General features: G+C 35.8%; 1 protein-coding gene across 3 annotated transcripts in view; it reads right to left on the reverse strand.

Annotated features, from left to right (window-relative positions):
• The window catches only part of PPM1B (protein phosphatase, Mg2+/Mn2+ dependent 1B), a 64218-nt gene that overhangs the window by 22444 nt on the left and 14869 nt on the right, over nt 1-26905 (reverse strand). For all 3 annotated transcript variants that reach the window (XM_081068796.1, XM_081068794.1, XM_081068795.1), the window contains exon 2: nt 562-1421. In XM_081068796.1, the coding sequence (XP_080924922.1) occupies nt 562-1407 (846 nt within the window). In that variant the 5' untranslated portion in view covers nt 1408-1421. The remainder of the gene's footprint in view (nt 1-561; nt 1422-26905) is intronic.

Raw genomic sequence — 26905 nt, forward strand, 5'->3', positions numbered from 1 at the left:
GCTTCTTTTATTACTCAGTAAGAAATATACACCTCATACTTTTACTTCAGTTTTTTACCTTAGCTGCTAGGAGGCTCAGAACTAAAGGACAAACGTTTACTTAGCCTAAGTTTCCAGTGTATCTTCCAATATTTTATGTGTCTCCTGATCTTCTGTGTATCTAGTACACAATTATACGATATACATATTTCATCAAACTACTTCATAATCAGGCATAAGACAGCTACTGCCAATGTTGAGAATTTGAATCAAAAGTCACAATTCTGTATAGATGCCTCTGCCACACAACAAGCCATAAAGTACTCAAATGACAGCAAAAAACACAAATTTCTCAAACTTAATTTTCAAATTAGAAGGTTGAGGCTAACAAGGAAGGATGGCAAAAAGAGAAAAAAGAAAAAAAGAAGGTTCTATGTTTGGTGAAGAAAATAATTTTAAAATATACAGGTCTGCCCTAATAAAAACATTTAAGTTTTAAAAATTTAAGCTTCCTCAATTTTACTTACCGTGTCTTTTCAAAATGAATAGGGTATTTTAATTATAACAAAAAGACTTACATACCTTATGTAAACAAGTGTCCACTACCCAATTGCACACATTTTCCAGGTCATCAGATACCTCAAGCCTAGATTTAACAAATTCACAGAGCTCCTCATTACTCATAACATCCCAGATCCCATCACAAGCCAAGATGATAAATTCATCCTCTTCTGCTCTTAAAAGTTCATAAACCTCAGGCTCTGGAGAAACAAGTTGTTCCGTTGGGCCTTTGCCGTCAACACACTTGTAATCATAGTCCCCCAGAGCACGAGACACTGCTAATGAACCATTAACACGTTGAATCATTACGCTGCCTCCTGCATTTTGGATTCGCTCCTTCTCCCTTGGATTGCAAGGTTTGTGATCCTGGGTGGAAAAGCAGACTTGTCCATTCCTATACAGAACAGCACGTGAATCACCACAGTTGATAAAGTAGACATGCTTCGGTGAAATCATAACTCCCACTGCAGTAGAACCGCTCCTGTCCATTCCATTTCTGAGGTCTGAAAAGTTACGCATGTATTCATCAATTTTCAAAAAGCCAGTTCTGATACCGTTCTTGACATTTTCCACGGAAGGCTCCAGAGCAGATCCTGATTTTCCAGCTGCCCTGAAGTCTTCATTATTAGTGATGTGTTCTAATAAATGTGTTGAGCAGTAATTTGCTACTCGGGATCCAGCATGACCATCATAAACTGCAAAGAACGACCAGTCTTCCAAGCCGTGAGGAATGCCTACAACAGCGGTGTGTGCGTCTTCCATCTCCACCCTCCAGCCTTGCATGCTGCTCAGGCCGTAGCGTAAGCCATTCCCAGCACCGTGAGCATTATGTTTCTCGGTTTTGGGTTTATCCAAAAATGCACCCATGGTTAGCAATGGGTCTGAAAGAAAAAAAAAATTGTAGGTGTTTAAATTTGAGAATTTATCTACAATATTCCATCTATTCTCTAGTAACTCCTATCCAAGTATATTTTTCACTATTATTCGAATTTAGTGGCACAACAACCCCCCAAAAGAAAAAAGAAACCTAGAAAATTTCCCAGTACGTCCTTTTTCTAGAAAAGTGTTCCTCAATCCTAGCACATCAGAATCATCAGACAAATTAAATCAGAATCTCTGGGGGGTAGGACCCAGATCAGATATCAGTATTTTTTTAAAACCTCTCTGGTGATTCGTATGTACAGCAAGTTGAGAACCACTGTTCTGGGAGAAAGGAAAACCAAGAAACAAAACCTGTTTTGTTTTTGTTTTTAATTCAACTTATTAACTCTGGGATGAAGTAAGACTGAATTCAGAGTGGTGCAACATCTTGTTCAATAAAAAGTATGCTGATATATTTTACAAAGACTTCCAAAAGTTGTAATCAAGATTTCCCCACAGTGATCCTGAAGACAATCCCAAAATTCAGGTAAAGTGTAAAATCTACATTCTACAAACATTTGATGTTCAAGCTTTTACTGTATATCAAATTGAAAACTTTACTTGGATTGACTGAAATCCATTACCTAGATTCTATTAAAACCAAATACAACTTTTATGATGTGCTAAAAAAAACATATTATTGCTAATAAACCCATAGACAGAACTACAAAGTACCACCAAGTGTCACCCTCCCGCCCCACTTTACTCGGACTGACTGTTCTCCAAACCACTACACCATGCCCTGGTATGTTTCCTACAGCCTGTCCTGGCGCTAATACTCACTACTGTGTTTCCCCAAAAATAAGACCTAGCCGGACAATCAGCTCTAATACGTCTTTTGGAGCAAAAATTAATATAAGACCAGTCTTATTTTACTATAAGACCGGATATAATATAATATAATATAATATAATATAATATAATATATAACATAATCTTACATGTTTCACCCCAGAGTTAATAAGTTGGACTGCATTCTTGCACAAATTGACAATTTTTTAAAAAGTTCTAAACTGATCTCATTTTAAAGTTGGGGTTGTCCCATAATGATTTAATGTTTTAAACACCATGAAATATCATACATAAGAGTTTATATAATGTATACATTTAGCTAAATTGTAATAAAATAAATACAGTTTAAGAAACAATACTATCAAGACTACTGAAGCCTCCTATTATCTTGAATTTTATAATTAGCATCCCTTATAGTTTAAACAATCTCATGTGTGGTTGTTTAGTTTTATGTGTTTGACATTTTACATTGATGTACATACAATGTGTATTACTCTAGCACTGTTTTTTTGGCTCACATTGTATATCCAAGATTCATCCACATTGATGCAGAGCTAGTTTCATAACATGCCATTTGTATACTTGTACCACAATTTTTAACCACTCTACTATCAATGAATATTTATTTCTCATTTTTTTAAAATAATAAAACAGTGCTGTTTTGAACAATCTTGGTACATATGTATGAGTTTTCCTAGAACGTATACGTCAATTCCCATGTATTTAAAATATACAAATTTGACAGTCAATACAGATGACCTTTTTTCCCAACAAAACTCACAAAAAACCACTTGCAAACATTTATTTCCCAAATGCTTTTGCTAACACTACTTTCTAAGTAAGTAACTGTACTCTTGAAAAGGTTAAGAGTGTTTTCTTTTATCCAAAACTATCTGCAGACCGCTGAAGAATTAGCAAGTCCTATTTTAAGTTCCATAACTCTTCAAAAGCAAAGAACTTTTTGCTATAAGACAATCAGCATACCTCTATGTGATAACATTCCTTTCTTGATCACTTCTGATCTCATTTATAAGCACTGTAAATAACTCACTATATATATTAAAGGTCTTGCTTTCACAAAACTAACTAAACTACATTGATGACACTCTAACAGCTCTTCGTAAACTCCTGGGTCAACTTCTTTGCTGCAGTAATTTGTCAGTGAATGATGCAGTGAAGTTTTTCACCTTAAGTGACTATGGTTTTTCTTCCAGAAAAGGTTATTAGAGAAGCCATTTATGTTGAGAATATACATTTGTGCAGCATCTATTTGATTTTACTACTCACCCCCCCCGCAGAAGTCTTTATCAACTGAAACACAACTTAGCAAATACTAAGGGGAAGTATGTTACAAACACCTCTACGCTCATCAACCTTAAAGCCAACCTTCCACAATGTGTCATTGTTCTCATACTGAGTTCTTCAAATTGGCAGTTTAAAAAGGAATTTGGTGACAAAGGAACACCTTTTAATTTTTTGTCATACATTACATTATTATTTCAGTCATTTCGACCAAGGTAGGAAAAACAAGTTATTTCCCCAGTGGTATGACTTCCTGTCTTTTACTGTTCAACAAGAAACCTCAAGGGGCCTTGTAAACATTTATAATTAAAATTAGTGAGATTTTGTAAGTACTGCATTGAATGTTGTATGGCTTTGTCAAGTATCTCTGGAAAAAAACTTATTAAAGGTTAGTTTTTATCCTCAGAATGCATAATTTTTTTAAATGCCTTGCTAATTTATGATATGCTACCTCTTAGCTATATGTCAAGCGACACTGTACACTTAGGCAAGGTACAATTTCAACAACAGTAAATATAGAACCATATTTCAAACACTCCTCTTTGACAATCTCAGATTTTCCTGAGGCTGATATTTCAGATCTGATTATACCACAGTTTCTATGCCATAATAAGAGGTCAGACTGGGATTAGGAGCTGTAACTCTTTATTACGTTATGTGTTTTATTATAATTTTAATCAAACGGATTTTTTGGTAGGAATCTTTTAGTCACTTGCTCATTTTTTTGAATACACTTTAGTTGAAACTAGATAATACGCAAATCAACATCATCACATGTAAACTTCAATGTGATATAATGTTGACTACAAATGAGGATGTGAAAATTCTACCTTCCTTAGGATCTCTCACTGGCCCATTTGACTGTACTGACAGTGTGGGGAAGCCAGTGTCAATCACTGTACTACATGCAAGTAGCCTTTTTCAAGATGAAAGACAATAAATAAAAGTTCTAATTTTAAAATATTAATACTAATGGATGGTCCTGCATACCACTTTAGAGATTTCTGGTCTATACAACTCTGTGGGCCTCAGAGTTTTTACAAGACTGAGAATACATGACTGCCTAAAGACTGAAAAAAGTGTTCTCTACACATCTGCCTTTTCCCATTGCTTTCTTTGAGAAAAATACATTACTGAACCCATAGCAACATAATGTTATTATTTATTTTCTCAATCAGTGATACATAGTGTGCTATTAAGTAAGAATCTGAGAAATGATTATTTTAAAAAGGGTTCTCATACCTGGAAAGACTGAGGACTACTGGCTGTTTTTTTTTGGTGCTTTTTAAAAAAAGTTTGCTTAAATGACTTTAAGTAATCACATTTTAAAAATCACTTAAAAGCTTTCCATGTGTTTATATATTGTATAGTATTTTCTTCTGGGATGATTCTAAAATTTTTCATTTATAATCAGTGCATAAAATACAGCAATAAATTAGACACACCTTTAATGTATTTGTCACAGGAATACTTTAACTTTGTTCAATTAATTTAAAAGTTCATATAACAATAGTACAATAGTCTCTTATTCAAGTATTTTCTGAGTGCCTATTACCTGCCAGGCATTATACTAAGTACTAGAAATAAGATGCCCTCCCCCTAAAGGAACTTACAGTCTGATGGAAAATCAAGACTAACGCCCAGAAATACTTGTAACTAATATAATATTGCATACCAACTATACTTACATTTAAAATATTCTTTACTTAAAAAAAAAAAAGACCAGTGCATAGTTTATGAGGGCAGCCTGTGATATGGGATAAGTACAGGTATGCTAACAAGGTGTCAAAAATAGCCTACAGGAGTTAAAAAGTTTCCAAATGAAGAAGGAAAACTAAGCTCAGGCCTAAAAGATAGAAGTGGGGAAAGGAATTAGCTAGCATATACAAAGACGAAAGAAGATTAAGAGTACAATTCATTTGGTATGGCTGGTGTGTGTGTGTGTGTGTGTGTGTACACACAAGCATTTCAAGGGGCAAAGCAGAAGCACTGAAATCCTAAGAATAACACTTCCTACCGAGATATCCATTATCTACTTACCTTAGAATCACGGATTTGGGAACTCAGATGTGTCATCCCCTTTGTGCCTGAGCAACCAGCAAACCCAACTGAGAACAACTGTGCTTTTTTTTCACCGAGAACAAAACTGGAAAAAAGTTCTAGAGGCCCTAAAATTTAGACAGGTATCTACAGTTTGTATTTTTCTCTAGAATTAAGCTTCCACATAAAAAACTCTGACACCTTTGCGTTTGCTTAAAAACCAATTCTGAAATGGGGTAAGGGAGGAGGGTGGGCAACCTTTACATAAAATAAACCAAATTTCAGTTACAAGAAACTTTAAGGGCTGGTTCATCAAGTACTCAAATTGAAATATTCCTACGATGTTCAAAATAAGTCAAATATAGGCAAATGTGCGTATTCAAAAGGTAGCAACACTAATCATCACCAGATCAAAACACTTGCAAAGCTGCATTCCAGGTTCCCTTTTTCCTAAATCCCCCTTTAGTTCACTCAAAATCATCTCTACTCCTTAGTCAAATGGATCCGTATCACAGAGGCTTTTTTCTCTTTCCCCGTAAACATATCTAAGGAACAGAACTTCCTCTGAAGAACTGGATTCATACAGTTGCTGGAGAAGAAAAAAGGCTAATCTCCAATTATAAAACACCCAAGTAAGATTCAATGGATAAAATTCTCTATATTCTGGAAAACAATAAATATAGCACTTAGTTAATTCATATTTATGATAAACTCTGACAAAGAACAAGAAAAATTATCTGAAGCATTGTTTTTTAAAAATTCCTTTGAATTTAAAGTTCTAGGTCCCTTGCCTTTGCTGGTTGATTTGTTCTCATCAATCACACTCTTGAAAGAGAGACACACTTCAAAGCTGCCCTCAATTTACAATCAAGCCCAACTATACTTCACATTTACAAAGAAAACTGACAGCCCAGTAGGAAACAATAATAGGTCATCAAAGAATATAGATTCATTTTTCCAAATAACAAGTTAATTATAAATATAAAAATAAAAGTGAAGAAAAAATATTAAACATCTGCAATCACTGATTCTAATATAGCCTAAAATCAAAAGCAGAACTACTTTGTCTACCATAATTTGGACACTGAATTATTGTATTTTTAAAATGTGCCCTCCCTCCTTAACTACCCTCCACCTCTGCAAAGTTATTACATCCTTCCTGAAAAGTCAGACCTGTGTCTTGCCTTTTCCAGAAAACTTTTCCCCATGGTGCTCTACTAAATTTCATTAGCGCAACTTCTTTTTCATCCATTTAGCACTTAGCACATGGTACTTTGCATAATTAATGGCCCTTAGTGTATACCTCCATTTCCCAAAACAGTAACTTGTGTGTTTATTTCTTTGCCGAAACAAGGACTGAATAAATGTCAGAAGACCCTTTTTAAAAAAAATTAGTTTGAGAGAAGTAGTTTAATAAAGCAACACTTCCATCCCCAACAAATGTGGTAAATTTGTTATGTGGCCTTTACAGTAAGACCACAACCCTCCTAGAATTGAAGGAGATCCCATGATGAAAATAGAGGTTCTTTGCATTACACTGCAAAGAGAAAGGCCTCAGGTGAAAAACCTGAACTCATCAGCCCAGCATCACAGAAGAGCCTCAGCTCTCAGAGGATGTGCAGCGAGGTCAGCATGCAGGAATGGATCTGGGGTAAGGGATAACACAGCAGCCAGCATAAGAAGGCCGTCCAGGAGTTATACCATAGGTACGAAGCTGTGCACCCCAGAAGACAAGGCACAGACGACTACACTGTGTATTTGGTTATTGTGCTCTGTGTTTATTTCTCTTTGGATTTCCTCTATCTTTATTAAAGTTTAAAAGTTCTTACCTTATCTCAATTATGTCAAATTAAGGGGAACATTTCTTAATGCTCATATTCTAGAGAGGCATTGAAAGTAAACTGAAATGCTCTCTGCCGTCCTTAAGTCAGTAGTGAGGGGCAAAAGTGATAAGGGATACAGTTTGCCAAAGGGGAGAGAAATTTTGTCTCAAGCAAAAGAGCTGGGAATGAGAGGACTGGCTACTCCTATTTGCCTGGACCTGGATTTTTCTTTTTTAAAGAAGTGATAGTTTACTCACACATTACAATCATAAAGTCATTTTATCTATTAACAGTTCATTTCATAGGATAATCCATAAGGTTTGGCCATGAAAATTGCTCATATGAATTACAAAAACATCTATCAGAGATTATTAGGACAAAGTGCCATATTTTATTGAAATGATCTAAGAAAGTTTCATACAACAAAATCTTCAGAAAACAAACTACATGTTTGAATATACACACAGATCTAGATTTCAGAAGACAAAACCAAATGTTCCCCAAAGAACCAAGAAATCTACAGTGCCTACAAAAATATTTTCTAATAAAAGCAAACTAACTTGCACCCAAAACACAAACACATGCAATAAACACATGTTAAGACAATGATCTGTAGGAAACAAGAGGAAAAATGCCAAAACATTTTTGAGTTTGATTCCTGGCTCTGTGCCCAGTATCTGTTTTCCTATTTTTAAAAAAAGCTATACAAAACAATATTGAACATCTCTTCCAGTTCTAAAATTCTATGTTTTTAGAGTCTGATGAGTAAGTAAATTACCAACTGCTGCCAACAGCTGTAAGATTATACATGACATTGTAAGACCAAAATACAGCTTACCACGGATAGAACAAGTACCATGGGACAAGTTCATATTTCATATGCAATACCTGATTAATGTAAAAAAGAAAAAAGAAAAGAAAAAGATTTTAACCAGATCTCTCAATTTCTGAATGAAAGTTAGAGAAGTTATGTAGGCTCATTGCCCAAAGATCCCAAAATGATAGCAACCATTATTACCCTCTTTTCCAAATTAAAAAAAAAAAAAATCAAGTTAAGCATGTCCTCTTATATGAAATCTTACAAACCCCTCCAATCAAAACAAGTATTTGTCATCTTTCTGAACCCCTGGAAGTAGTTAGTGTCTCTCATACAGGAGGCAATTAACCACATACTGCGTTATGACAAGCCTTATATTAAAGGCTTATACCACTATACCACTATAACTGTATGTGCTTATGTCATATGGAACCAAGTTTCAATTTCAACCTTTTATTCAAAGCAAAGGCAGTCTTCTTACTGAAATGTACCTTTAATGTACCTTTAAGCAGAACTAAATTTGCTTGCTGTCTTTTAATTATTTACCCAATTTGAATTTTACTTTTTTAAGGAAGAAGTCACTAATTTGGCATGGTTATCTTCTAGGGAAGTTTAGTTTTATATTCTATGTAAAGGAAGTCAATGCTTCTCAATATTGCTGGGAACTATTTTGCCTAGAAGAATGTTGACAAAAGAAAGGAATAACATTTCAGTAGAGAACACCTCTGACTCATAGATTATAAACTCTAAAAATATGAAATTTACACAAAATACTACGGGATGCATTATATACATTTTTTTTTTGCTCAGATGGAGTTCAAAACATTCATCAGATTCTCAAAGAACTTGACAGCAAAAACAGATGAAAAATAATAGCCATAGAAGCCGAGAATTTAGTTTTACCTGATCCAAGCTTATCTCTGAATGAGCTAAAAGTAAAATATTCTGTTCTGAAATCCCACTAAATAGTAATAAGGGGCTTTTTAAATCCATAAAGATAAAGTCAATGGGAGCAGAGGCATCAGCAACTGAACTGTGAAGGCTGGGAAGCAGAAGAACTGAGACTCTGACTAGGAACACTAAGTCAGAAACTAAGCCAGCTGCGAAGAAACAAAGAAGCAAACTAGCTAGAACTGCAGACTGTATCCAAAGGCTCCGGTTTTGGTGTTACCTCTGAAGTGGAGGTGTAAGGGAAGCTAAAAACAGGACTAAGGGCCCACTGAAGAAGTACTTGGATTCCCCAGAATTCTCCTGTCTGGTTCAGTGTAGCTGAATGAATGAATACCATTCCCTCACCCATAACAGGGATGGAGGTGTATTTCTGAAGAAGGTAAATAGGACTTTTGTAACTGGAGAATACCAGGCAGGGATGAGGGCTGGAAACTAGACTTAAAACATAAATTTATATGACAGTTTACATACTCATTATTTGATATCATAGCCCCTTTCAGACACTTGGTTCCTAAAATGCGGGCAATCAAATTTATATCCTTTAAACAAAAGATGAGAAGAATCTACATAATTATGTTCTTTAAAGTCTCACTAGCCCTATAGGAAAGATCTAAAGATACTAACATTAAAGGTTAAAAAAAAGAAAAAAATAGGTCAGCCAAATCATCCTGCAATGAACCTCACCGCCAGTCCAATCAGCTATTAATGCCCACTTTAAAATATAAGCAAACAGTCCATGGCCAACTATAGAAGAATTTCCCTAATACAAGAGGGGCCAAAACAAGCAGAAAAGTGCAGCTTGGAAGAGACAGGGACTACATTGGGAAAAGAAAATTTAAGAAAAAAGGAAATAAGGGAGGAAGCAAGCAAGCAATCTCTTTTCAGAAAGATAAGATTTTGAACCCATGAAATAACAGAATGTTATTAAACAGAATAAATAGAACCTTCAGAGGAACAAAAGAGCTCCTGTAAAGTGAAAACATAATGGTAGAAGAGAAAGCTGGGAAGATAAAAGTTGGAGGAAACTCCCAGAAATTATAGCACGAGACAGAGATGGTAAAACACAGGATCCAGGGGGTGCAAGAGCCCAAAAACAGAAATAAGAGAACACAAAAAATTAAAGCGAATAAATGATTTTTAAGAGTAATTAAGAAAATTTCAAACTGAAGGGCATGTATTTCAAGATTAAAAGGGCACACCCTGTGCCAAGCACAATGAATGAGAACAGACATTTATAAAGGCACATTACCAAAAATTTCACAACACTGGAGGTAAGGGCAAGAGCCAAGAAGCTTTGAGAGAGAGAAAAAGGTTTCATACAATAGCTCAAGAATCAGAATGACACTGGTCTCAGCTGGGGGAAAATAAAGGGTTGAATTAATGATTAGTACATTAAACACTGAACAAAAACTTTAACTCCAGCAAAACAAGAAATTGTGAAGGAAATAAAAAATAACCCCCCTATCTTTATAAGATGAGAAAGATCAGGAAGAGAGAGAGAGAAAAGGAGGGAGACAGAGAGAGAGAGAAAGAGAGAGAGAGAGAGAGAGAGAGAGAGAGAGAGAGAGAGAGAGAGGGGGGGGGAGGGGTAGTGGAGTGACAGAGTTAAATCTCATCCTCGGTAATGGGACAGATAATTCCTGAAACTAAAAACTAAAAAATAAAAAGATAAAAAATAAAAATCAAGAAGCACATTATTTAGAGATTTGAAGTTACATTCCAAAGTACTCTGCTCTTTAAGAGTTTGAAATGGGTGGTTCCAGTGAAATCTTCCTCCAAAAAGAGGAGCTTGTAGAACTGGTTGGTTCTTTAAACTATGTTAATGTTTATTTAATTAATTAAAGAAGTATAAAGTAAAACAGTAGCATGCTGCATAAGATTTAAGGAATTGAATTTCACATCATCGCCCTAATATATAAAAAGGTCCGTTAAATCATTAAGAAAATGACCAGCAACATGATAGAAAAGTGGACCAAAAAATCCGCACAAATGGATCTTAAATTATGTCCAATCTCACATTCATAAAACAAATGAAAATTAATAAGCTTCCACTGAAATATCATTTTCATGTATCATCAAAGACCAAAAGTTTGATGACCATTCTCTCAAGGAGACTACGCAGAAACACACACAGTTGATACCAGTAAACTGGGACAATCTCAGTTGGAAGGCAATTTAATAAAGTCTATCAAAAATTACAGTTGCACATACTCTTCAACCAAATTCTAAGAACTTACATACAGGTTTACCCCTACATATACAAAACGAGTATTCACTGCATCACTGTTAGGAAGAATAAAATACATAAAACCATCTTAATATCACTCATTTGGGAACTGATTAATGATGAATCATGATGCATATTTAATGATAAAATATGATAAAACATAATACCCTACAATTTAAAAAAAAGATTTGTGCACACATGCACATAGATACACACATTCATTTTCTGGAAGCATACACAGAACTGGAACCTTTGGGGAAGGAAAATCAAGAGCTTGGAAGACAGGAATAAAACAGATACTCTCCATTATATGCTATGTTGTACCTTTTCAATTTTAAATGTGTAAATGTAACAAAAATTAAATTACTTAAATTTAATACCAGTTAATGAATGTTATTTCAACTAGGAAAATTCCTTTAGAGTGAATCCATTTTTGCAATCAAAAGCTACAAGGTATAAAAATCAAAACCATTATAAGCACTGATATACTGATACCCAAAGGTTTTTGTCTCTGCAAAAGAAACAATCATCTACGTTGACATATTGAACAAACCACTAAAACCCAGCAGATACATTCATTCCTTTTAATATGCTATCATTTTCTTGAAGAAGTAAACCCATTGGTGAACCCTGCTATTAAAAAAAATAATAAAAAGCATGACTTCTACACTCAATGTAAGATGAACACTGAGATGTAATAGCCTCTTTAAGATGGAACCAAACTATGGTAAAGCATATTATAAATTCACAGAATATACCACGTAACAGAGGGGGAAATTCTTAAACATTTAGTGCTGCTCCGTTGTAAATACAATTATCAAATTCTATCTAAATGAATTGCACTTCTATAAGAGACAAAGTGAAAACAAAATTCTCACGGTGCATTTTATGGAAATAGGATTAAGATAGTTTTCTAGACATGAATATAAAAGCTGCATTATGTGGCATGTTAGCAAAAATCCAGTATTTCTGATAATTCTTGCAAGACATTTCTTCAGTCTAAGACATACAGTATAAGCATATTCTAAAACTTGATACAAATGCAATCAACATTAATGTAAATTTTAGCTTGCAACATACAAAGGAAAACAAAGCAATTTATTTTTCCATATTTTCACAATGGCAGAAAATAAAGAATTAGATACCTCCGAGGAGTAACAAAAAATGCAACATTGCAATTAAAGGGCAGACCTGCATCTTATATAGAAGTTACTGTAGAAAGTTAACATATGGCAAATATTACGTAGACTCAAGATTACCCTTGCAAAAACCCTTAACACAATGAAAGCTAACATTTATCATTAATATGACCAGGCACTGGAACCTATATCAACTTCACCTATGTCAGTCAGCTCATTTAATCTTTCCAACAACTTTATAAGATAAATATCTGCCCTCATTTCATAGATGAGGGCACTCACTGCTTAACAGAATGGTTGAGTAACTCATGCAAGGTAGGGAGCAAAGCTGTCGTAAACCAGGCTGTCTCGCTTCAAACTCCAGTCTCTTAAACATCAACATATGAGGTCAGACAATTACGTTCCAAACTCATCCTCATTGCTGAATGTCACTACAGTCACCTTCAAAGTACTCCCCTTGGGAAGCTAAGCAACAATGCCAGCGCCTAGTCCACCCTTCAAAGCAATTTTGGAACTATTTTTCTGGAATGGCCATCAGAGCTGTCATTGTATGACCCTTGATGTCCTGGATGTCATCAAAATGTCTTCCTTTCAACATTTCCTTTATCTTCGGGTAAAGAAAGAAGTCACTGGGGGCCAGATCAGGTGAGTAGAGAGGGTGTTCCAGTACAGTTATTTGTTTACTGGCTAAAAACTCCCCCACAGACAGTGCCGTGTGAGCGGGTGCATTGTCGTGATGCAAGAGCCATGAATTGTTGGTGAAAAGTTCAGGTCGTCTAACTTTTTTACGCAGCCTTTTCAGCACTTCCAAATTGTAAACTGGGTTAATTGTTAGTCGAGTTAGTACAAATTCATAATGAATAATCCCTCTGATATCAAAAAAGGTCAGCAACAGTGTTGCCACAAGTTCGGGAACTTGATTGTCAGACCTCAGCCAGTAAATATTAATGGTACACCAGCTTTTTTCTCCAGAGTTGAAATCAATCTGTTTTGTTCACATGAACAAAAGTATATGTCAGAGCCTTGACTCTGCTTTCTCTCAGACACACTATCTCATTAGCAAACCCTGCCGATTCTGTCTCCAAATACCGCCCCAATCAGGCACCTCTCCGCCTGCAGCTGCACCATCTCCTGCCTACGCGACTACAGTAACCCGCTCACTAGTGGCCCTGCTCCCACTTCGGCCTCCCTATTATTCTCCAGGGTCATCTTTCTTAAATGTAATGGGAAGCGTCACTGTTGACTTCCCACTGAATTTAGAAGAAAATCCAAACTTCTTACTACAGCCCTCTGTGATCTGACCCATTTAGTTCTCCCACTCTACTTCCTGTAACTCTTCCACCATCACTAACTGCTCTCTAGCCACAGTGGCCTTTTCAACTCCCTCAGTACGTCAAGCTTGTTCCTCACCTCCGGACTTTTGTTTTTACTGGTTTCTCTTCTTGAAATCACCCTTACCTTTCTACTCCCGTAGTCGCATGGCCTTTCCTGACCACCCAAAGTATTCTCCAAACACCATCACAGCTCATTTTCCTGCTTTATTTTATTCAGAGCTTGCTGCAATTGTTTTTCATTAAATTCTTACATTTTTGCCCCAACCAGAACGTAAACTCACAAGACAAGCTACATCTGTCTTGTTCACTGCCAAAAATGACTAAAAGCACTCATGGCAGACAGTAAGCACTCCATAAATATTTGTGGAATGAATGAATGAATGAGCATGTGAGCATCAGATGAAGTAGCTGGCTTGCTAAAAATAACATGAATTTGATAACGCTCACATTACAGGAGGCCTATTGCAACTGAAAATGGCTGCACAACGGTTCCTAACTCAAGCTCATTAAAACTAGAAAATATACATGCAAGTATAGGTTAATATAAGCTTCAGTAATCTAACTTGCAAAACATAATAAAACACTGCATTCAGTTCTAAGGACCACATGTTAAGACAGACATTGACAAAACTAAAATATACCCTAAACAAAAGAATGAAGAACAGTAGGCAGCTCAAAAACACAAATATGAAGAATATTTGTAGTTGGGACTGCTTAGGCTATAGAGGAGTTACTGAGTCCTAGCAGAGCTGAGAGTAAACACTGAATCCTTGTGAAAGAAGAAAAGGCTCATTTACTTGTTCCAGAGGGCAGATCTAGGATCAATGGATAAAGACAGGTGTCTGGTTAACATTAAGACATTTTAAAAACATGATAATGCTGAAAGAAAGGATGCAATCAAGTTAAACGAGTACAGTTGTCCTTCAATCACTTAACATTTTAAAATTTACATGCACTCTCCCCCACCAAGGATTGAAAAAAAAGGACAGCTTTGTATTAGATGTCTATTGTTTATAAATACATGAAAACTAAGATGGATCATTTACTGCAACAGAAAAAATATCAGTGCTCTTTCAAAGCTAATGTCAGAATAGAATATGGAAAGAGAACATATAAAGAAAGGGAGAATTGAGGAACATAAAATAGTAATTATGAAACCCACTAAAACGACTGATTATTGGTAATACTGCTTACAAAAAACCATAAATAACACGAAGAACAAAAATATTTGTACTAATACCTAACAATGTAAAATTTGTACACATAAAATGAAATATACAAAAATGAAAATGGTTGCTGTTAGACTGATGATGTTATGGGAACTGACGGCAATTTAAAAACACTATTGGCTCACTAACCATCGTCACACCAATAAATTTTTTAAAAAGTATTGGCTCTATGTCAGTAAATGCTGAAGTAGGGTGAAAGGTACTTGGGGGCTCAATATATACTATTTCTACCTTTATGTATGTCTGAAATTTTCCATCACCAGAATTTTTAAAAAACTAATTTAATGTTGTCTCTTTAGGTCCTGCCAAAATTAGGACCACCCCTTTCCTGAGAAACCACACTTGGATAGTTTTGATTGCAATGAAATTTAAATTGCAGGACATGTAGGGGGGAAAAAAATGCCTGAACAATTTCATTCTCCCTTTATTTCCTCATAATTACAAATGCCAGCTATTACTCGCACTTTTACCAGCCCTATGGCCAACGTTAAGAATTTTTAGCTGCTTGAATCCATCTCTGCAGCAGATGGACCAGACTGCAGAGAGGTGTGGTCAGAAGCCAGGCCCCTTCAGGGACAATTACGTGACTGACTAATCTGAGAGGGCTAATGGTCCCCTCACCTCTTATTATTTTAATTAATTTTTGCTCCAGGGGCTCATTATAGAAAATGATTATAACACACTTTTATCTTAATTGAGGCAAGCAAATCCTTCCACAGTGCTCATTCTATGGCAGGCACTGTGCTTAAATACTCCACAAACATTAACTCATTTAAATTCTACTGTTTAGAATAACAAATATCAAAAAAGCAAACAATTCTCAAAGAAACCTTTAGCCAAAAATCTTTAGACAAAGAAAATTGTGACACTTCTATAAAGGACATCCAGAAACTGCGAAACCCCCCCTCTCCTACAGTTGGCATGCTGTTTCTGGGGGGGCGGGCATGTGGACACTGGTGAGCCTCGCTTAGAAACAGCACAATCTGTCCATCCCATCTGCTTCCTATCAAAAGGATGAGGGGGGTGTCAGGGATGCCTTAGGCACATGGATAAGATTTTCCCCCAAAGAATTTCTGAAGACTAGTATATTATAATATACTAGTGATATAAATAAATAGTAAGTAATAGAAATATAAATAATAATGCTTCACTTTTTGTACACCAGGCTTTATATTAAAAGACTGACGTGCACTATATCATTTAGATCAAATAACAATTTAGTAAAGTAGTACTATTAATATTCTTATTTTCCAACTGAGAAAACAGATACCTAGTGTACCCAGACAACACAATTTAGGTGGCGAATCAGGATTCAAGTCAAAGCAGGTTAGCCTCGAGCTGGCACTCTTCATCTCAAGGCTTAAGTGGTTACTGCATTGAAAACGTTTTTCTTCCTTTTTAAAATAAAAAACAGTTATATAAATGTTTGGGGACTCAAAAGGCAAGAGTCCTAGATGTAATGTGGTACCTGGATTGGATCCTGGAACAGAGAAAGGGAGTTAACAAAAAAAACTGGTGAAATCCAAATAGTCTGGAGTTTAGTTAACAGAATTCTAATAATGTTGGTTTCTTAGTTTAGACAAATATACCTAGTAATGTAAGAAAATCAGTTTAAAGGAGTATGTGGGAACTGTGTACTATCTTTGTAACTTTTCTGTAAATCTAAAATTACTTCAAAATTAAAAGTTTATTAAAAGAATTAAAGTAACAGGTACACCTCAGTCGAGCAGAACACTTCATACCAACCAACGTGTTGCAAGGATTATAAACTGGCTATGGAAATTCTCTCCACCAGTGATTTTGCCAGTCATGCTAGGGTAGATTAGAAATGTATCCTAAAAATACCAAGATTATATAATAATTAGAAATTCTGACCCAGAAATCCTATTTCTGAGAAGTTATCTTAAAGAAATAACTCAAATTGTACATAAGTACTGTATTATTGTTTTAAAAGATTAAGCAAATAGAATCTGTCAGCACATTTTTTAAAATCCTCTATAACAGAAGAATGGTTATGTATTTGGAAATCAATAATGTAACTCACCATAACAACAGTTCAAAACAGAAAAACTTTTGTATGTAATGATGTTCATTACAGTGCAATTTATACTGAGAATAAAAATAACTTGCATTCCTAACAATAGAGGAATGGAATAAAAATCTACAGCAGTGGTTCTCAACGAGGGGAGATTTTGGCCCCCAAAGGACTTGCCAATGTCTAGAGATATTTCGGATTGTCACACTGGCATGGGAGGGGGTGCTACTGGCATCAAGTTAGTAGAGGCCAGGAAGGCTGTAAAATAGCCTACAATGCATAGACCAGCCCTGAAGCAAAGAATTAATGGTTCAAATGTCAACAGTGCTAAGGCTAATAAAACCTTACCTAGAGGATAAAATATTATACAGACATGTCTACTAAGATATCGGGAAAACATATTTACAATTTATATTAAGGAAAAAATAGCACAATATATTCTGGCTGTTCGATTTTAAAGGCAAATAAAGAATCCCATGGGAATTCAATCCCTCATTCTCCTCCACACCCTGCTAAATAAAGCCACATAAAGCTGGAGAAGAGTAAATAAATCAGGCTAGTTTCAGTCTTCCAAAGTGGAATGAAGAAGGAAGGGGAGCTGTGTCAAATACTTCTAGGAAGGAAAGCATGACACAACTGTTTTATCTCTAACTAAACTGTTGTTCTTTCAAACATGTGAAGGAATGCAAATTATATCCAGTGGCATAAGAATTATTTTGAGCTGAGGACATTTGAAAATCAAATGCAGAAAGAGGCTTTGTCTCAACTGCACTCCCCTCATCTGCCTAAAAAGCGCAATCTCCCAAAAGAATTGAATGGGATAAAAATCCCTTCAAAAACGTGCCCAAAAGAAAGACAGTAAAATATTTTAAATTTTCAAACATTTAAAAGAAAAAGCAAACAAACTAAGGCGATTCAGTACAAAGACATTGATGTTAGTAAATAAACTCACCTATTTAAAAAAGAATTCTCAAATTGGAACACAACACAAAACCCATCTATCTACATGCTACATTTTAAAAACATACCCACACATAAGAAGACCCAGAAAGGTTGAATATAAAAGATAAAAAGATAAGGGCAACTAATGCAATAAAAAAGAAATCACAGCCAAGAAATGAACAGCAAATTTAGGTCATATTCAGGGGGAAAATCAAGTTTAAAAGAAATGTAATCCACAAAGAAATTTTTAGTGATAAACCAAATAACACAACGCCTAAATACATGAGTAAAACTACGGGTAATACAAGTGGAAAGAACCAGAAACAGAACAGAATTAATTCGCCACGCTTGGCCCATGGGAGATCAAACAATTTAATGGACAAAGCTAGAATAATCTGAGCAACGAAATAAAGTAGCATTGAATTATGACTCAAAATATACAATAAATATCCATGAGTTCACACCAATAAAAATGATTGAATGAATAAATGAGAGAAAACAGACACATCTCCACTGCCAAAGAATTCCAAATAATTTATGTCGATACTCTACATTCAAATAGCTATTCCCCTGAACCATAACTTCCCACACCTTAGTGTGGACTGGCCATAGTGATTTTCTTTTTCAAAGAGCACAAAATGACTGGGGAGGGGGCCCGGGGGAAGAGTAAATTTACAGTGGACAAACCTGACACACGTCATCTCAGCCAGGTAATCAAGGTCAAAATCAAGTCAAAATCATGTTCCCAGTATGTTTTCTTGATATATATGTGATGAAAATAGCCCTTCATCTCTGCTGTCTTCTTCCCAAGCCCCAGAACCTCAGTCTAATCATGAGGGAAGCATTAGACAAATCCCGATAAAAACATTCTATAAAGTACCTGACCTAGTACTCCTCAAAATTGTGAAGGTCATAAAATACAAGAAAAGTCCGGGCCACTCCCACAGCCATGAGGGGCCTAAGCAGACATGATAATTTAATGTAAGGGTAGTATAACCTAAATAAGATCTTAGAAGAGAAAAAGATATTAAGTAGAAACGAACGAAACCTGAGTAAATATGGGCTTTAGTTAATAATAAGGCATCAATACAGGCTCATTAATTGTAAGGGCTCAACTGGGCAGTTCCCCCACGGAGTTTCTCAGATTTTGGCTGGGAGAATATTCACCTGAAAACTCATCTAATGATTGGCAGTAGATGGGGGCTGTTGGCTCGATTTCCTCTGGGCCTTCATTCAGCTGGGAGTGCTGTTTGTGGTCTCTCCAGTTTGACTACCTCAGGATAGTCAGACTTCTTACATGGCACCTGGCTTTCCCCAAAGGGAATGTCCCAAGGGACAAGGCAGAAACTACCTGGCCTTTTCTGGCTGTCACCGGTGCTGCATTTTGTTAGTTACAAGCAATTCACTAAGGCCCGTTCAGATTCAAGGAGAGGGGACATAGACCCCCACCTCTCACAGAGGCAGATAAAAAAGAATTTGCAGACGTGTTAAAAACGACCACACATGGCAAAAGGCTGAAGGTCTACTTCAAAAAGGCTAAACTACAAAGGCTCTGGATTTAGACAGCAGATTTAATTAAGAAACCTTACTGAAAACCAGAGATTTACACTATAAATTTGCATAATGAATGCTGAAACCCTCAGCCTTCTTTCCCAACTCAGGTTTCAGAAATCTTATAAACCTCAGGCAGGCAACAGTTTTACTGCTCTCTGAGGAAATTCAGTAGTACCAGAGCAAGTACTTTCAGATTACTTACATACAAGGAACACTCAATAAAACAGTCAGGTCACTTATAGGGAGGCCTACCAAATGAAAGTACCTGCCCGCTCACACAAGTCTTCCAAACTTAAACATGATAATTCGACAGCCAAAGATATCCAGACATTGAAGGAAAACACACAACATGAAAAACAGAATTAATCAAAAGAAACAAAAAACAAACCAGAAAGAAAAGACAGTGCAGAAAAAAAAGTCCTCAAGACAAATAATAGTATCGTGTTCATGAAACAAGAACGAGATGTTATAAACATTTTTTAAGAGAAAAAGAAAGTGCTCTTATGAACTAAATAAGGACATTTTTAAATAAAAGGTTACAAAAACAAGTAGGAAAAACAGCCCAAAAAGTGGGACTCTCCCCAACCCTCCAATAAAGAAAGAAAGAAAGAAAGATAGATAGATAGATAGATAGATAGATAGATATACTCAAAATGGGAGAGAATAAGGCTAAGAAAGTTTTAGGATCAGTCTAGAGTAAATCTAACTAATAGATATTCAAGAAAGAACAAGAGAAGCAAAGAGAAGAAATTTATCAAAGTAATGATTCAGAAAAATTTCCCAGCACTAAACGTAAGTGTTGAGATTGAAAGTGCCTAGCAAAACTGATGAAAGTAGAACCACCACAATAAAAAGAGGTAACTGAAATTTCAAAACATTGGTAAGATAAAAACCCTGAAAATTCCCAGAGGGGGGCAAAAAAAACAGGTCACACTTAGAGAATCAGGAACCAGAACAGCACAAGAAATCTCAGAGTAATATCTGGTAAAGATGCACGTAATTTCCTATGGAATTGTCAGGTTATACAACATCCACCATAGAGAAATCCCAACTACCCACCAGGAGAAACACACACACAGTGATGCTGATGTAATGTAACACTGTACAGCATTTAAAAGTATGGATTACATCTAAATGTATCACCATGAATAAATCTCAAAAACAAAGCTAGCTGGAAAAGTTGTGATGCTATTTATATAAAATCACAAATTTTACAAAATAGATTAGTTTAGATGTGTGAACATATAGGAAAAGTATTAAAAGCATGCTAGACTAGTATAAAAACAAAAACTACTATCAAGACCAATCTGATAATAAATTAATTGTAGGGAAGAAGACAGAATTGTAGGGAGTGACAATATTTAGCTAAAACTGTTAGCATTTTCTTTTTGAGAGCAGTTTGAAGTGAACATAGCGAAAGCTGGTGTCCATTAAATCTTGATGATATGCAACAAGTATCTTTCTGTCAAGAATCAACTTAAATTTTAATTCTGTTAAAAAAGTTGCATATACTGATATAAAATTCATGTCTCAGTAAAATTTCATTCCAACACATTTCCTTTGCTATATAATGGTCACTAATACACATTTCCTTTTTAAATATTACAGTAAAATTTAGCCAATCCAAAAATATAATTACTTGTTCTGATCAATTTATGGAGTGTGAAAAAGCTATGTAAACACATATGCAGAACAGAAACTGTTTAGCCAAAATAAATGTCACTTCTGTTTTAACAGACGCCTGGTCTAACACTTACAAATAAAAGATCAACTCATTTAAGTTTATCTGCTCACTAAATTGAGAGTTCTTTAAAATTATTTTCAAGAGAAAAAGGGAGAAAAGTGTGTAAAAATGGGACTAAGCAAAGGAGAGAAAAGGTTCAAAAGTGCTACAAGAAACGAGGCATGAGATTTAAAGTTTCAGTGTTTTCTCAAAATCCAATATATTTAAATTTATCTATACTATTGCCAAAATAACCATCTGTACACAAACAAATGCCCTATGGTATGTCAATTTTTAGTGAAATAAATTTATAAGGAAAATAATCATTCATATTGATATATTAACCCATGTGAAAAAGGATTTTCTAGCTCAAAACAGATGGAACACAACCATTTATCGCTCTTCTCTCTCAATACACCATCAAAACGTTAGTAAAGGAATTTTTTTAAAAATATAAAACAAACAACATTGAAAACTTAGGGAGCAGTGAGGGGAGATAATCAAAAATCTTTAGAAGGTATAAGGCAGATGGGAGTGTGGTGATTAGATTAATTAACAAAACAGAATGGTTTAGGGTCAGCCAGGTGGCTCAGGCGGTTAGAGCTCCGTGCTCCTAACTCCGAAGGCTGCCGGTTCGATTCCCACATGGGCCAGTGGGCTCTCAACTACAAGGTTGCCGGTTCAACTCCTCGAGTCCACAAGGGATGGTGGGCAGCACCCCTGCAACTAAGAATGAACACGGCACCTTGAGCTGAGCTGCCGCTGAGCTCCCGAATGGCTCAGTTGGTTGGAGCGTGTCCTCTCAACCACAAGGTTGCCGGTTCGGTTCGACTCCCGCAAGGGATGGTGGGCTGTGCCCCCTGCAACTAGCAACGGTAACTGGACCTGGAGCTGAGGTGCGCCCTCCACAACTAAGACTGAAAAGACAACTTGACGCTGAACAGCACCCTCCACAACTAAGACTGAACAACTTGATTTGGAAAAAAAAGTGCTGGAAGTACACACTGTTCCCCAATAAAGTCCTGTTCCCCTTCCACAATAAAATGTTTAAAAAAAACAAAAAACACAATGGTTTAAACCCGCAGGTTAGAATATGCAAGTAACAAATCAGAAGTGGAAGAGACTTCTAGTCAAGTTCAGAACTCAGCTTTTGGGGACAACATGGTGATTCTTCAAAAAATTAAAACTACAACTACCCTATGATCCAGCAATTCCACTCTGGGTCCACATCCAAACAAGCTGAAAGGCAGGTCTAGAAGACATATTCGCACATCTCGGGTCAGAGCAGCATTATCCACAACAGCCAGCAGGAGGAAACAACTCACGTGTCCAACGAAAGATGACCAGAGCAACACAGTGTGGTATGTACATACAATTCAGCCTTAAACAAGAAGGAAATGGAGGACGTTATGCCAAGTGAAATAAGCCAATCACAAAGACAAATATTGCATGGTTCCATTTATAAGAGGTTTCTAAAGTTGTCAAATTCTTAGAAACAGAAAGTAGAATGGTGGTTACTGGGGCTGAGGGGAGGAGGTAAAGAGGAGTTGTTGTTTAACAAGTGTAGTTTCAGTTTTGCAAGATGAAAAAGTTCTGGAATCTGTTGTACGACAACGTGAATATGCTTAATACTACTAACATTTAAAAATGGGTAAGATGGCAAATTTTATGTATTTTAACCACAATTAAAAACTTTATTTAGAAAAGGCTTTTGGTGATAAGACTGGGGCTAGAAAGCCATCTGCACAAAAACAGGAATCTAAATGGCATAGGACTTCTCATCAGCAAAACTAGACGACAGAAAGTGCCTTTTAAGTTCCACAGCAGAAAATCAAATGATAATGTCTAACTAAAAAAAATCATGAAATAGTTGTATAAACATTTTAGTTAAAGATAATGCAGGTAATCACCAGAAGATCCCACACATATCACCAAAAAGTGTTGTTTCTGGAAAGCTATATTTATTTTCCTCATTAGCCCTCTATAAAATTTGTTTTATTTTAAACTGTGCATGTATTACTTTGATTTTTAAAAGTTGTTAAATACAAGAGTATCTTTACTAAGCTGTATAGGCTACTCAACAGATTAGCAAAATAAAGTTAAACTAAACTTATTTTCTTATGGCTTTCTGTTATAAAATATGAAGCATGTTTCTCTGAATTAGAGAAGTCAGTTGTAAAGGTAATAAAATGGTATTTAGAAATGAAAAAAACCTAAGGCAAAACAAATTTAAAGGAAACATGCCTGCTGATAATAAACAGTAATTATACCATTCATAACAGAAGTATTGCTATGTTATCTTTAAACTAGCCAGAATACTAAAAATCTGTAATTCAACAGCAAGAATAAAGTGGGGGCAGAAATAACATACAATTTGATTAAATTTCATGTTGTGAATTGTAGCCCTAGATTCCTGACTAAGCACCCTAAACTTTTAAACACTTTACTTTGAAGTTGAGAATCGATGACCTTTCTGAATCAGATGATCCAGGTTTCTTCAAGTCTGAAAAATGCCCGGCTAGTACCTCTTAATATAATGTATTTCTTCAATGCACTCTATTTTACTTACAGTTAAAAGCAAGGACTCTAGAGCCAAGCTCTACAGATATGCATTTATCTCCTACATTCTAAGTGATCTTGGTCAAGTTACTTAATCTTTCTGAGCCTTGGCTGTCATGAAATGTGGAGAATAATCTCTACCTCAGAGCGTTGTATTTAAAAAGCTCATACACATGAAATACTTAGAACAGTGCCTCTTTTTATTTTCAAATTTTAATTGAGGCCACATATTTTCCTAAGGGTTATCAAGAAATGTTTCTATGATGTAGCCAAGTAGTCTTGACCACCAGCCTGTTACTAGAACAACGCCTAGATTAACAGCTTTCATTATTGTGTCACTGAAATTAATGATAGTAAAATAAAATCCATACTCAGCTCTTGCTCAAAATGATGCTTAAAAAGTCACATAGTACTAATACCAACCCAGAGCCGTATTCTTTCACAAATATCTGCATCAAATCCTAAACACTAGTCTCTACTTGACTGTGAGCAAAGGAAGTACACACTCCCCCTTCACCAAACTCAGAGAACTGGAATATTTGGCTATCATTCCTCCTTCAAATTCTTAATGCTTTCAGTATTAAATCAAAAGTTCTCTCTTCTTCCAAATCACCTTTGGTGTACTACAGCATCAGCACTATTTTAAAATAAGAGAAAAAGTTCAAAAGAATCTGAGTGTTAAATTGATACTCTTAACTGTTTTTATTACAACAGTTGGATGTCTGGGCATTGACCATAGCCAGGTCCAGTAATAAGAGATGTTACTGATGGGCATATGCTGGGCAGTTTTAAGAATCCCTCAAAGACTGAAAACTGTAGCTCTAGATTAGATGATGAAAACAAATCAAGTCACAAATTTTGTGAAATGAATTTGTGATGAATAAGGTTCACCAGATATAAGAGTAATTTAGATATTCTTGTTCTAACTCAAAAGCATAGCTAGAAATTTCAAATTTGGGGCAACAGTACTACTTCTTAATCCCTCCCCTAGCCCTTCGGTAAGGGAAAGGTAGGTCGTAAAATGGAAATAACTCTGTTGACAGTGGCATTTCACTTTAGCTGCAAATTTACTGAGAAAAACAAAAACCCATCATTGTTTGGGAATGTATAGTGGGGTGTAAAAATTAGACTATATGCATATGTGAACTGTTAAGAATACGCATCCAGGCTGTATCAGATTGTCATCAAACTTTGAAAGCAATGCTCTCTGCCAGAAAACAATGACATTTAAGATATGCAAGAAATGAAACTATTTACCACAGATTTTACTTCCAGCAAAACTGACTTTCAAGTATAAGAGTATACACAACCTCTGATGAACCCGCAAGAACTAAGGGAATATTTTTCCCATGAGGCCTTCCAGAGGAACCTGACTTGAGACAGACATAAGGATGGTCGAAGTGAAGATGAGGAAGAGAAAGAAAGGATCTCCTGAGGGCAAAGAACTAGAACGTTGGAGGAACGACCTTGGTAATGGCACAAATCTCATTCGCAATGACCATCGGGACCATTCGCTCAGGTCCATGAAGCACCCTCTGTCATGGGCTGTCAAAAGCTAGAAATGCCAGATTCTGGGGTATCGAAGACCCATTTAGCATGGGTCACAGAATGTACAGAAACCCCAAGTCGCATCATCTCTTTCAAATCAACGATCTCCCTCTCAGGGCTTCCTTTTTACATTAAAAAGAAAAAGGTATGGGCTTTAGGACAAAATAAACTTGAATTCAAATGTCAGCTCAAACACTTATTGTGTGACCCTGATCTATTTCTAAAAGAGCACCTGTATCACAGAGTTGTAGCAGTAAATGAACGAGATAGTACAGGTCAAGTGCATAGGTCAGTGCCTGCCTGGCATAAAGTAAGTGCGTCAGAAAGAGTGACTACCATTACCATTATAATCCATAAAGCATTCTTCAGTCTATCACAGCCAGCCTAATACATAAATAAAATCAGATGTATTCAAACAGAAAAAAATTATAGTTTATGTCCAGGATCAACTATCCATATTAAGTTGACAGATGAAAAAATATCTGATGTTTAGAGAATGATTATCCTATGGACAATCTTGAACTCTCAAGTTTTTCCAACTAGGCTCAACTATATTTAAATATTCTTCAATAGCTTTTTTATTCCTGAAATCCCTTCACTGATTTCTGAAACCAGCAAATCAAAAAACAACCTTATTTAACGAGACATTATCAGAACATTTTAGTTGATGTTTATATATATGTTATATACATACATATATTATACATTTGCTTATATTTCAAATGTAGTAAAATCACTGCATTTATCTGAATTACTCTTACATATAACTCCATTAGACATACCAAGGGGTATCACCAGTGTTAGAGAGCTTTACTGTGAAAAAAAGCCAATTCACTACGAAAACTTCAGACTAGAGCCCAATTCATAAAATTCCATTCTGCTGTCCAACTTGCCCCTATTGCTGAAGACCCCCGGTTATTGTTTTACATATAATAAAATGCACCCATTTTATGTGTAGTTGGATGAGTTCTGACAATATATACACTTGTGTAACCACCACCCCAACAAAGATACAGAACATTTCGGAAAGCACCGAAATCTGCAGGTGGCTTGTGCCCAGTGTGACTTCATGGAGTTCGTGCAGTGAGATCTGAAGTTCTAAAGGTTGTCTAAGATGAAAAAACATGTCCGCAGGGCCTACGGTGGATGCGTATGTGCTAAGTGTGTCCATGACAGGATCAAGCGTGCTTTCCTTATGGAGGAGCAGAAAATCGTTGTGAAAGTGTTGAAGGCACAACAAGCACAGAATCAGAAAGCTGAACACAAAAAATAAGCTTGCCTGAGTAATAAAAACAATTAAAAGGCTAAAAAAAAGAGCCACAAAACAAACAAAAAAATCTGAGTCCTCATAGATTTGAAAGAAGATGGAGGCAGAAAGTAGTTTAGAAAGTAGTTTAGGCCTGGGTAAAGAAGATTATCACCAGCACCT

This window comes from Rhinolophus hipposideros (genome assembly GCF_964194185.1).
Source record: "Rhinolophus hipposideros genome assembly, chromosome: 12".
Classification (NCBI taxonomy): domain Eukaryota; kingdom Metazoa; phylum Chordata; class Mammalia; order Chiroptera; family Rhinolophidae; genus Rhinolophus; species Rhinolophus hipposideros.